Source organism: Centroberyx affinis, unplaced genomic scaffold (assembly GCF_046629955.1).
Source record: "Centroberyx affinis isolate AG114_WGS23_722 - 3 ecotype Tasmania unplaced genomic scaffold, CSIRO-AGI_Caff_v1 ptg000178l_1, whole genome shotgun sequence".
Taxonomy (NCBI): Eukaryota; Metazoa; Chordata; class Actinopteri; order Beryciformes; family Berycidae; genus Centroberyx; species Centroberyx affinis.
Window position 1 is genome coordinate 19,164 of NW_027278875.1, and position 12,823 is coordinate 31,986.

The 12,823-nt window shown below is 42.8% G+C and overlaps 1 protein-coding gene across 1 annotated transcript; it reads right to left on the reverse strand.

Moving 5' to 3' along the window:
* Nucleotides 1-217: 217 nt before the first annotated feature.
* Nucleotides 218-7,579, reverse strand: plce1 (phospholipase C, epsilon 1; the record flags this gene model as incomplete). Its single annotated transcript, XM_071535573.1, has 5 exons — nt 7,471-7,579; nt 2,891-3,051; nt 1,558-2,247; nt 554-958; nt 218-436 (listed from the first exon to the last, which is right to left on the reverse strand). Coding segments are annotated over exons 3-5 (1,314 nt in total), but the record flags the coding sequence as incomplete, so codon positions are not given.
* Between the last annotated feature and the right edge of the window lie 5,244 nt (nt 7,580-12,823).

Genomic DNA, 12,823 nt, shown 5'->3' on the forward strand with positions numbered 1-12,823 from the left:
TAACAGGAGGCTCTTTCACTAGACCTGTAGCCTGGGTGTGAAAGATAAACCCTCCAACTGCTGGGAAGTTCTCCCCCTCGTTGTCTGTGTCTACGTTTTCAGCATCTTTTACAGCTCGTCTGACTCCTTTAAGTCTGGAATACTTGCACGCCATGTTTGTATGGATGTATGGATAAGTAAGTGTGTGCATTGAAGTCGTGCGTCTTCACTCTCTTACCTGCTGTAGCTTAGCCCAAACAAAGCGCAGCATCGCTCTGCAGGCCCTCAAGCGTTCACGCAGCCCCGCAACACCACGCATTATGATTGGCTGAATCTCCATCTTGCTGGGTTGCCACGTCCTGTGACGAACAACCTCCTCCCAGGCCTCGTCTGAGATCCGTCCTGAAGGCAGCGTCTTGACGATAGCTCTGGTCCCAGTACACACTGACTTGGTCATCTTATGGAAAGAGGGAAATATATTATTAAATCGATATTTTGGAGATATTACAGTGATTGAAGTAGATTATCAAAACTGTCTGTAGAAAGAAGCTAACATAAGATCAATTTAAATTACCTTCTGATTATTCTTGAAGAATCGCCTTACCAGGACCGTGGAACGCTCTCCGCGGTTCCTCACAAACTCACTTTTATCCAAGAAACCCTTTTCATCTCCCTCATCACTACTGCTGTCCCCACTGCTGCTCTTGGTCACCCCTGAAGACGACCGCTCATCATGCCCCGGGGTCATCGCCATGGTTTCAAGAGATGCCCGCCGCAGGAAAAGTGCCTCTAAGGAGGATTTGTTTACCCTGGGCCTTCTGTTGAGCCTCTCTAAACTTGAGTAGCCATCCTTGAGGCAGTGGCTGTTCTTTTGGTGATGCCGGCGGTGGGTGGGAAGCGGGGAACTGGAGGGAGATGATACTAGAGAGGTTGGTTCGCTGGAGGGACTGCACAGAGAGGAGGGGCGACACGCCGAGGCCTAGAAGCAGAAAACGAGGCGAGGTACAACAAAGCGGTGTCATAATAATGATCCTGTCTAGCACAATGAGCATGCTACACTAACCCTAAGGGGTTGAGTTTACAGTGTAATTCAATGGGTAGAGCATGGCAATAACAGTGGCATGGATAAGGGTTCACTCCCACTTGGACCACCCATGCTAAAAAATTAATGCATCCATGATGCTGTAAATCTGTAAATCTCTGGATGAAAGTGTCCTCAAAAAGGCATGTTTTTTATATCAGTTAACCAATCTATGGACCAGTGGAACATTTTCTTATGAGAGATTAACATTAGAAATGTATGCTAGCATTTGCCAATTTTGAAGTTGGTTAAAGATGTTTTTCAAATGACTGAATAGTAGCAAAATAATCAAACGACTTGCCAATCAGCTTTCCAGCTGTCATTAATTACAAAAGTTAAGATTTTACACTGTGATGTCAGATTTTCCACGTCAGGCTTAAAGAGTTTGATTTTTTTCTGACTGTGATCCTGGTCCCATGCAGAGGACATCTACCTCATGAACTGCACAGAATTTGGGGATGCACAGAAACCAGTATAACCCTCTTGCTTTTCATTACCTTGTGGAAAGCCAGCATGGACACGGGCAGGCTGCTGCGGCGGATGTGGCGCTGTGTGGGCTGAGAGGGGCTGGGGCTGAGGCGAGGGCTGGGGATGGGGCTGGAGTTGGGGCTTGGACTGGATCTGGGGCTGTGGTAACAGTTGGAGCTGGGACTGGAGTGAAGGCTGGATGGGGTGCTGCCAGTTCTGTGTCTACCAGTTCTGTGTCTACCTGCACCCACGCCTTCACCATGGGGTTCCAGCTGGCATGGAGAGCCCTCTGAACCTTTCCCAGCTAACAGAGTGACTGCGTTGGTAATTCCTTTAATTCTCTTGTCAGCGGATGGTTCTAGGTGAAAGTTCTCTTCCACACTCAAGAGTTTTGAGTTGTAATCCAAACACTGACACTCCCTGTCCAAAAACGTCCCTTTCTCACTGTCATAGGACAGCTTCCTGTATGAGAGGAGGGAAGGGCTACTGTGGCGTTTTGGCTGCAATGATTGGTCAGAGTACCGCCGCACTTCCTGGTTGTCATTGGAGCGTCTAGTTTCCCCGTTGGGTCTGGTCCCAGCAGATGGAGGTGAAGCGCCCTGAGTCAGGACCACAGCCCCGGCCCCTGTCTCATTATCTTCGGTAGCCATGGTGTTTCCCTCAGCTGTCCTGCTCCCCCGTTGTCGCTCACTTTGCTGTAGCTTCAAATCAAATAGCATCTAGGATCAATGAAATTATAAACAAGAAGATTACAATACATAATGCCAAAATATTTGAAGTTATAAATTCTGGTCAAACAGAATCAAAGGTTGAGACGTAATAGATTACAACTGATCAGGTTTAAGTAATTGAAATCTAACCTAACAGCATTTAGAGTACTTTCAGAATCTGACTTAAGTTTTAATTTAACTTAAAAGATCTGGATCTTAATGTTGGCGAGTCCAGCTTTTACTGGATGGAGCACTCACTGCTCTTTAGGAGAAAGTTTTTTTATTTCACTTTTATTTTGTATTTTTCAGTTTTGTAGTTTCGGAGGGGATTTTTTCTGCCACTGTCCATACCCAACACCAGAACTGAATTTGAGCAAATAGTGAATCTATGGGGAATGGGACGTCCTTCTCTGTTGTAGCCCTACTTTGTGATTTAGGTTGATAAGACAGGTGTATTGTTACATTAAAATCTTGCCTGCTGCAGCTTTAATAACCTTCGATTTCCTTGCAGCGTGGGCAGAGGCCAATCCTGTGGCAAATAACAACTTTAGTTCCCGGTGACTTTTTCAATGACCGAGACAGCACGTACAGAATGTACTGTGTGTGTTTGTGTGTGTATTGTGGAAACAGAAGCTTATGCAGCTGTACAAACCACCAGAGAGAGAAGAGACTGCAGAAGTGACCCTGGAGGACTGAAGAATTTCCTTGGTAGGACAGTTCAGGATCACTGCTTACAAGGCCGCCTGTGTACGCGTGTACCAGTTCTGATTGGTCCTGACATGCATCTGTGGCATATTTGTCTGCTTGCAGGTCCTGAGGGAGAGAGAGAGGGAGAGAGAGAGAGACAGAGAGAAACAGACAGAGAGATGATGAATTCCCATTGTACTTTGAGCCTTTCACAATACAGTTCATGTAAAGCAAGAATACTTGAGAAAGGGAGTGGGGGGAAGAAAGGTTCAGAGGGAGAGAAAGAAATGTATCTATCTATTATTTTATTTCCTTCTCTGCTCTCCACTCTTTCATCACTTCAGCTTTCTTATCTACAACTATTCAACTAAATCATCACACAGGGAGCCAGCCATTGTGACTGAAACAACAACTGAATTTCAACCACTGACACACAGACGGAAGGAACAAGACACATTTGTCAGCACCAACAACATTTCACAACCATCAAAAACACCAACTTTCTGGGGCATCATCGTTGCTTTGTACTTCTAAGGCATGTACCATGTTACTCTAATGGCTTCATAGTCAGTGTACGTGTCATCCCCTCTCTCCTATATTTCCTGAAACAATCCACTGTCCGCTATGTAATGAAGCAGAGATGCAAAATAAACAATAACACACAATGTAACCTCCAATGTGGCAGAAGCGATTACTGAATTGCACCATTGTAAGAGAAGTGGGAGTTCAATATACATGGCATATTTAGATAACTGGGTTTGTACCGGAGCGTTTTATTGAATTCTCCAGTACTGTTATGTCTTGAGAGAGAAAGAGTATGTGCGATGTGAGAAAGTGTGTGTGCGTGTGTGTGTATGCTTGGGTTTCACACTACATCAACACCAAGGGAAGACCCAGAGCTCAGGGGAGGAAAGAATAACCGGGGGAAAGGACAAAAACAACAAGACAGAGTGAATGGCCTGAATAAAAGCCATTAGAGGGTTATATTACGCAGTATATCACTGTTGACAGGTGAAGATCTTCTATGTCCAAAATGGATTTTCAGGATTCAAGAAAGACAGCCATGTCTTTATTATGGTGCATTTTTGAAACTATACTATGGGTTTTCAAAGGGTCTCATGAGCCATAAACATTTCAGGAATTGAAAAATTGATTCACCCACTGACACCTATGCACTTTTACAATTTTTGCACGTATAGCAACAACCCTTTGAAATAAAGAGTACAGCGTTGTTGGCACTTTCAATAAAAGCAGACACCATTTACGTTTATGCTATTTAAAAGAAGCCAATTATGCAAACTAGAATCACTAGAATGTCAGAAGCTAGGAAAAGAGAAAAGGCGATCTTCACAGTCCATTATCAATGGTTGGTCTTCATCCAAGGGTCACAAAACGTTTTACTACACATAGGGAATGAAGTCCCATCAATTATCACAGAAACATTACGTGATTTTTGCTCATTCTGTCTGTATCCACCTAGCATACTGCCAGGCAAATGAATCAAAGCTGGGTAGAGAGTTGCTCCCAGATTCTGTTATACTCCCTGCTTGCATAAAAAAACATCCATAAAAGACACACTCACCCACTACATACACACATACTAATTGTGTGGTTCTGGTAACGCCATGGTGGTCAGTGGTCAGTGATGGATAAATCCAGAACAGTAGTGTCCAAAACCTCATAATTAAAGTGACCGCAGCCCTAAAACCCCTGCCCAAGTGCGTGGGCAGAGTCGGAATGTGGGACCGACCCAGAGAGGGAGGGCCAGCCTGAGAAGATTAGAGAGTGTGTGTGTGTGTGTGTGTGTGTGTGTGTGTGTGTGTGTGTGTGTGTGTGTGTGTGACAGGGAGCGAAGGGGGGGTAGCCTGAGTTCATTGATTCTAGGTAAATTCAAGCAGTCAAAGCACGCAAACGTAAGTCATGTTCCTCCCCTCCAACATCCCACACACACACACACACACACACACACACACACACACCCACATATCAAGGTGTCTGTGTGTGCGGTGGGTGCAGCCTCTTTTCAAGGCTCCGTCCTACATTCAGACACACACAACTTTGACCAAAGGGACGAAACAGACAAGTGCTCCATTCATTAGGCTGCCATTGACATCTAATCTTCATACAACTTCCTCTACTTTGCAGCTACAGCCTTTGATGAAAGAGATTTGATAGCGCAATAAATAGTCTGTAATGATGGGACATTCAGAGATGGCATCACTTTATTTGTAATCTTTTTTTTCAGTGCCAGAACACAGTTGCACACATCCATTGTGATACTTGTAGTCACTGACAAAAATGGGGTTATATTGTATGCAAGTCAGCTTGGATTACTTGGAGTTTGCCAAGATTTTAGACCGAGCCACGCCTTCCCACACAGCACCTCAATATAAAAAGTAGCTGGAAAATGGAAATTGGATACTATCAATGTGCTTAGCTGTGGCCTTTCATGAAACAGATTGGAAAAGTTAGAGAAGAAAGGCTTTGGTGGTTATAGGGATTTGCATAGCATTTACCTTTAATAACCCCTTGGTTTCTGACCTCGGCAATATCCATTCTATTATTATATATGAAAGTAAAATCAAATGTAAGATCCCAACACTGAACCATAATCTAAAATGGGACATCAACATGCAGTGTGTTATCTCAAGTAGAATTCAGGTTGAACTACTGGTTCCAAGGTAAATACTGGACTTCACTGTGTCAGTTACACAACACACACCGCACACTGAAACTAAAACAGCTGGGAGCAGCTTGTCTGAAGCAAGACCGCTGATTAAAAGCCAACACATTAAGGCCTTTGACCTAATAAAACAAGTGAAACAAGTTTCTCTCACAACACATCTGACAGAGTATGACCACAAAAATGTTTCCATCTTTGAATATTTGTGGGGAGCAGCTCCACTGGGGTTAAATCTAATCAAAATCAAATACATTTTCAGTAATCAGTGTTCATTGATACATTATCAGCAATTGTCCCAGATTACATTTTTGAAGTAGTCTCTCCTACACTGCAGAGTGGGTCCACCCTATAGCTATAACAGAAGTTACTAAGAAGAAGAATCTCACCTGCATGAACCACAGTCAACCAACAGTTCCAACCAGGTCAATCAAACGTTGGCAGAGCAAAACTGCAAAACCTGCAGCCACTAAATGTGACAGTGTATCTTTTCCTGCTGCCTGTGTCACTGTTGTCATTCCTGCTATCAACAAAACTTTCTCTCAGATCTTAAAGCTGCAATATACACATACTAATAGACATTAAGACATAAAAAAAAAATAGCTAGCATGTAAAATACGCCATCAGTCTGTCTGTGAGCTTGTGTGCACATGCCTAATCCACTTGTTTACCTTAAATTTTCAATTACGTTTGGGAACATTTTGGGGCGTATGCCACTTTCTATGGGTGCGGCCAGTGTGAGCTTGGTTGTGGCCATCAGGGTTGAAGCTAGCAGCCAAAGCGCAGGAAAGTCACACCAACAACAATAATGTAAAGAAGTAAGAAAAGAAAGTGCAGCGAAGCTAATCGTGTAGCAGACAAGGCCCGTCCAAAAACTCAAGTGAACATCAAGGCTTTTTGTTTTTTTACTGCAGATCGTCTGTGTTTACAGTCTGCTTCTTCTTCTTCACCACCTGTTGTGGGCTTTACAGATGCCGTTTACCGCCTCAGGCTAGATGGCAACATGCCGTTTCAAGGTAGACAGCTAATCGAGATGAGTGACACATGCTGTGGCAGAAACTTGACCAATTAAGCGGAAGGGGGGGGCGGAACTAGTATAACATTTCGCTGACTCAAGGCAAAAAGCTGTATGATGTCCTCAAACCCTGTGCCTGAAAGCGTGACAGATAGCTGCACTTACAATCAAGATAATTTAAAGACACTCTGGAATTAGTCATGGGAAAGCATTTCCAGACTGCGTTTACTTAAAGTGGAAGTGTGGGGGCCTCAACTTAAGGTTTGATTTAACTGTCGTACAGCTGTTCTCCATTTTTTCTGTGTCAGTATATTTCCTTCTTTTATTTCAATTAAATAGCAAATTAAATGCCAAAAATAAGACTTGATTGCACTCTTAACTAAGTAGTAGACTCTTAACTGTTACATGTAGAAGTACAGACTACACAGTTATTGGATGTCAACCTCTGCAAACAGTACAAACACACACCAAAAATACAAAATAAACATTAAAAAAGCATATACACACACTCACACAAAATTCAAAGTTGCTCTTGTTATCAGCTGAACTGTGACCCTGGCCACAAAAACAAATGGCTCTCCCAAGCTAAATCTCAGCCTTGGGCAAAAATGTGGACACCACACACACACACACACACACACACACCCCCACACAGGAAACCAGGTCACGTAGAGTGACAAGTGCACTGACCAAGAAAACCCTCAGTCATTTCTGCTTGACTTGCTGTATCATCATACAATATTATCCAGCACATGGCACTGTTTACGCCCTGCCTCTTGTCCTATAAAATACAATTCCTCAAAAGGTATATCATAAAGTTATCTGGATATTATTTGAGGACAATGCTTACCCTCACTGTAGTTGTACTCTTTGTTTAAAGGTGAAAGTTTGTAAATCCAACGCTCCAAAGACTCAGGATTCCCCTCTCACTGCTGTCTCGCTGTCACCGCTGAGCTTATTACTGGGAGAGAGAGAGAGAGAGAGAGAGGGAGAGAGAGAGAGAGAGAGAGAGAGAGAAAGAGAGAGAATGACATGAGGGATGGGCGGTCACTCTGCCAGTTCAGCAGCCAATCAGATCATTTGTTGCTGGAGAGTTTACTGCCATAAGTCTTTCCTGACAGCCTATAGTCACCTGACTGACAGTTACAGCGTAAAACAAAGGATCAGGTTGATACACATGGCTGTTATCTGTCATCAGCCATAACTGAATGGTTTCGTTCCTAAATGCTACGTTGTATATCCAGTAAATCGGTAAAATAAATGGAGAAAGAACGTTACCTGATGTTAATTTCTGCGGAAATGTTACTATTTGGTAAACTATTTTCTTCAGATTACTAAAAATGTCAGTGATATTTCACTTAAATAACTTTGTAAGAATGGGTGTGTCATGTTTAAAATGGTGGATATCTAATTTTGGAATTAAATCAAGTAGACCCACAAACACAGTAATGGACCCAATTTAAAAACACAATGTTTTCTCCAACAAAATGAGTGCAAGCATTAACTACTGTAGATACAAATTAGCATAATTTAGGCTATTTCTAAACAGCAATGATGCTCGGGTCATTTTCTGAGGCAACATAAATGTTCATGTCACTATTGTTCCACATGAGCTGCAGTGTTATCCATGTTGATTTTGTTCATTTTACTAAGATGCAGAAGGAAAAATATCACACATTACAATTCCCTGTGTTTCCTCATTTGTGCCTGGCAATATAAAGCAAACAATGAGCAAATCTATGACAGAGATCCTCAGAGAAATCTAACAGTATGACCTCATTTACACCTGACATGAAACTCCCAACGCATCTAGACTGCGTCAACATAGGGCACCCTGCCACAATTGAACACAAGCATAATTACATCCAAAGAAGGATTATAAACTGATTTTCATAAACCACTTAAGGAGCTAGTTTGGAGAACTCAGAAACCTCAGAAATCCTTCTTGGATGCATGTGCACATTCGTTGAAATCAGACCTGGATCAGACAGTATCTGCAAATATCTGCAAGTATCTGTGTCTTTTAGCCTACTTAGCCTACATGCTACATAGGTGGGGTTTTGCAACATAAGATAATACAGTGAGCGCCAGAAATGTTATACAATCAGAGGAAAGTATTTGAAAGTCATTTAGTATAGTTTTCTGTGATTGACAACTTATCTGACACCATCTGATTCATCCTGACACATTAAACCAAAATCTAGGAATATTTGACCCTGGGCTGTTCTCGCCAGCAGAATCTAGATATTGAAACAGGTTTGTCAAGTGGCTTGCCACAGACTATTTTAAGGTTTCAAATAGATGCAAAATACTCACTTGATACCAGGGTAGGTGTGTCAAAGAAATACTGAGCAACCTGTCATTACAGTTGCATCTTGTATTGAGCAGGCTGAGGGGAGATGAGGCACTTTTGTCTGATTTCTTGATGCTTCTCACTGACTTACAGGATCAGATTAGAAGAGGAGAAGGCAGTTATTGATTGGCTTTTGCATCCAACTAATTCATGCAGCTGCCGTCATGCTAGACCCAAAGTGAGCTGGGAAGACACACAGCCTGTCTGGCGAGGAGAGCATAATAACAGCCTTGGCACCCCACTTTCATATTGACGAGGGGAAGGTTCTTGGAAGTTTGGGCAAATTCACAACCAAGGCTGGCATGTGGAAGGCTGATGCCGTATGGGACGCTTCCACCCACACCACACCATCAACCTGGTGGAAGAGACTGTGTGATCCTGAAGCCTTGTCCCCCATTGCTGGCAATTGTCGGCAGCATCTGAGGTCTCTCTTCGGGAACAGTGGCATCAAGGTACGCAACAGACTCACGAATGCAAGGGTGGAGAAACTAGTAGACGGCAAATCACCCCAACCTTAAACTGTTTAAGCCGGTGAAGATACAATGGAGTGACTCAGAAGAAATCTAAGAAATGATTCTCATTTTAAATGGCTTTTGTTATAAAAAGAAATAAATAACTGCTTTAAAATGATTGATAGCACAAAATTAAAACAAAGTATACTACTTTTTAAAAGGATATCATGTGACTTGAGTCCTTGACTGACAAAGTATATTAGACTTTTACAGACAGGTTGGATCCTCTGTGTTTTACAGATACTGAAAAACTAATGAAATAAGGCAGTAGTCTGTCCATTTTGCTTTAAAAGAGAACTGTTAGGTAAGCTGTCCAACAAGATCCAACATTTCCCATGCTGCGATAAAGTGTAACATATGTTGATGAAGGCAAAAGGGGATGATCTCAGCACCTCTGACATCCCTGAAGAAACTGGATATAACCAGAATCAGATGGTTAACAACACTGTGTAAAACTCTTTCTCTGTTTGTGTGTGTGTGCGTGCGTGTGTGTGTGTGTGTGTCAGCTTTTCCCTCATAAATATCCCAGACGTAATTTCCAAACTGCCATACATCCATTTTGGAAAAAAACATTCATCATTCAATATCTGTACAATATACATAGAGAATCCCTTCTGTGAAAGTGTTATGTTGAGTTGCCTATTGTGCTTTCAGAAAATACTTTATTTTCATTTTTTCTTGTTAACCATTGCCTAAGATTAGGTGTGACTTTTTTCTCAAATGATGGATATCTTGTTTTTGAGCAAAACTCTTAGTTACACCATCCAACAATCACACTGCTTTCACACACATGAAGGTAGGGCTGGGCGATATGGACAAAATCAAATATCATGATATTTTTGACCAAATACCTCGATATCAATATTGCGACAATATTGTAGGGATGACTATTGGTGCTTTCACAAAATATTTACACAATGAGATTTTTGATAAATAATCATCAGTAATGTGGATATAATGACTAAGTGGGTTAAGGCAAATAATAGAACAGCTAGAACAGTCTGGTAAGTTCAGAAAATTACATCACTTTACTGTACTGCAGCCTTTAAAACCAGGAAAAGACAACACTTAGCCTATGCCATATCACGATATTACGATATCCAAAATCTAAGACGATATCTTGCCTCATATCACGGTATCGATACAATATCGATATATTGCCCAGCCCTACATGGCGATCCGGCTACTTCCCAAGCAGGAGCCAGTTTACACCGAGCCTAATACACAGGAAGCCATCAGCTGATAACATCATCAAAGACATTAAGGTTAAGGTTCTGTGTTCAAGATGGCAGACAACATGACACTCCAGATGTGGAGTGTCATGAGTTAAGCACTACACTTTCACACTAAGTTTAGTGCTTAACCCTTGAGTTTGACCTAGATCTGGGTCATTTGCTGGGTCTACTTACTGACCCGGTCGACCCTGTTACACTGACAGTCAACCTGAGTATTTCCCACATCTGTAGTCTGGTTTAAAAAAAAAAAGAAACACGTAAAATACTGATGTGTGAGTGTGTGTGTGTTATCTGAAGGTAAATGGAGGTAGAGTATGTTTAAAGGAATACACTGTGTGTCTCTGTGTGTGTGTATTAAATGTGCGTATATACACTTAATGTCGTTAACGCAGATCTAGTGTGTTTGTTTGAATGCGTTTAAGGTTTGTACAAGTTTGTCCTGGTATTGATACCGATAGCCAATACCAATTTACAATTTACAATTTCACATTTGGCAGACGCTTTTATCCAAAGCGACTTACACATGAGATTTGCATACAACACAAGCAAGTTTCTAGATAGGAGAGAACAACGAGAGTAAGTGCTATAGAGCTAAGTTCTGGTCCAACAGGACAAAGGTGCTACGAGACAGTGCAACAAGCTAAGTTCTGGTCCAACAGGACATAGGTGCTACGAGGGAGTGCTACAAGGCAGTGCTATGAGGTAATGCATAGAGTGCATCAATTTTTTTTTTTTTTTTTTTTTATGAAAGGAGGTATTCGCTAAAGAGCTGGGTCTTTAGCCTTTTCTTAAGGATAGAGAGGGATTCTGCGGATCGAATGGAGTTTGGCAACTCGTTCCACCACCGGGGAACCACAGAAGAGAAGAGTCTGGCTAGAGACTTAGGGCCTTGCTGAGGTGGCAGCACGAGGCGCCGCTCCATGGCAGAGCGTAGTGAGCGGGAGGGAGCGTAGACCTGAATGAGGGATTTCAGGTAGGTCGGAGCCGTTTTGGTTATTGTTTTGTAGGCGAGCATCAAGGACTTGAACTTGATGCGGGCAGCAACTGGGAGCCAGTGGAGGGATATGAACAGCGGAGTGACATGTGCTCTTTTGGGCTGGTTGAAGACCAGACGCGCCGCCGCGTTCTGGATCATCTGCAGAGGTTTGAAAGTACAGGCCGGGAGCCCTGCCAGTAAGGAGTTGCAGTAGTCAAGGCGTGATATTACAAGAGCCTCTTCCTGATATTGTATAGAGCAAATCGGCATGACCGAGCAACAGAAGTCACATGCTCCTTGAAGGTTAGCTGGTCATCAATCATGACACCCAAGTTTCTGGCAGACTTTGTGGGTATGAGCTCAGTTGATTCGAGCTGGATACTGATTTGTTGTTGTATAGAGGGACTGGCTGGGATGACAAGGAGCTCAGTCTTTGACAAGTTAAGCTGAAGGTGGCGTTCCTTCATCCAAGCCGAGATGTCGGCGAGGCATGCCGATATCCGCGCCGAGACTGTGGGGTCGTCTGGCGGGAACGACAGGAGGAGCTGGGTATCGTCAGCATATGAATGATAAGAGAAGCCATGTGAGCGGATCACTGCACCCAATGAGGTGGTGTATAATGAAAAGAGAAGGGGTCCAAGCACTGACCCTTGAGGTACCCCTGTGGACAAGTAGTGGGATTTAGACACTTCCCCTCTCCAAGACACTCTGAAGGATCTCCCTGAGAGGTAGGACTCAAACCAGCAGAGGGTAGATCCTGAGAAGCCGAGCTCAGCGAGTGTGGAGAGGAGGATTAGGTGGTTCACCGTGTCAAAGGCGGCCGATAGGTCAAGTAGCAGTAGGTGGTATCAATACATCACTCACACTACTGTAGAATCTTATGGTTTCAGAGACTGCTGGTCTGCTTCATACAGTTTAACAATTTGCTGAGCAGGCATAAAAAAAGGGAGAAAAGCAGGGCCACTGACTCTGAAAAAAATACTATAAAATATAATTATAGTGAACTTAACAGATGATTATTATAAAGTGCAATACAGTGAATATGATGGAGAATGAATCATTCCGGATCAGGGCTTCCTAACCAGTTTGGCACACTGAAGTACTTAGAAATGAGCTCAGCTTTGGCT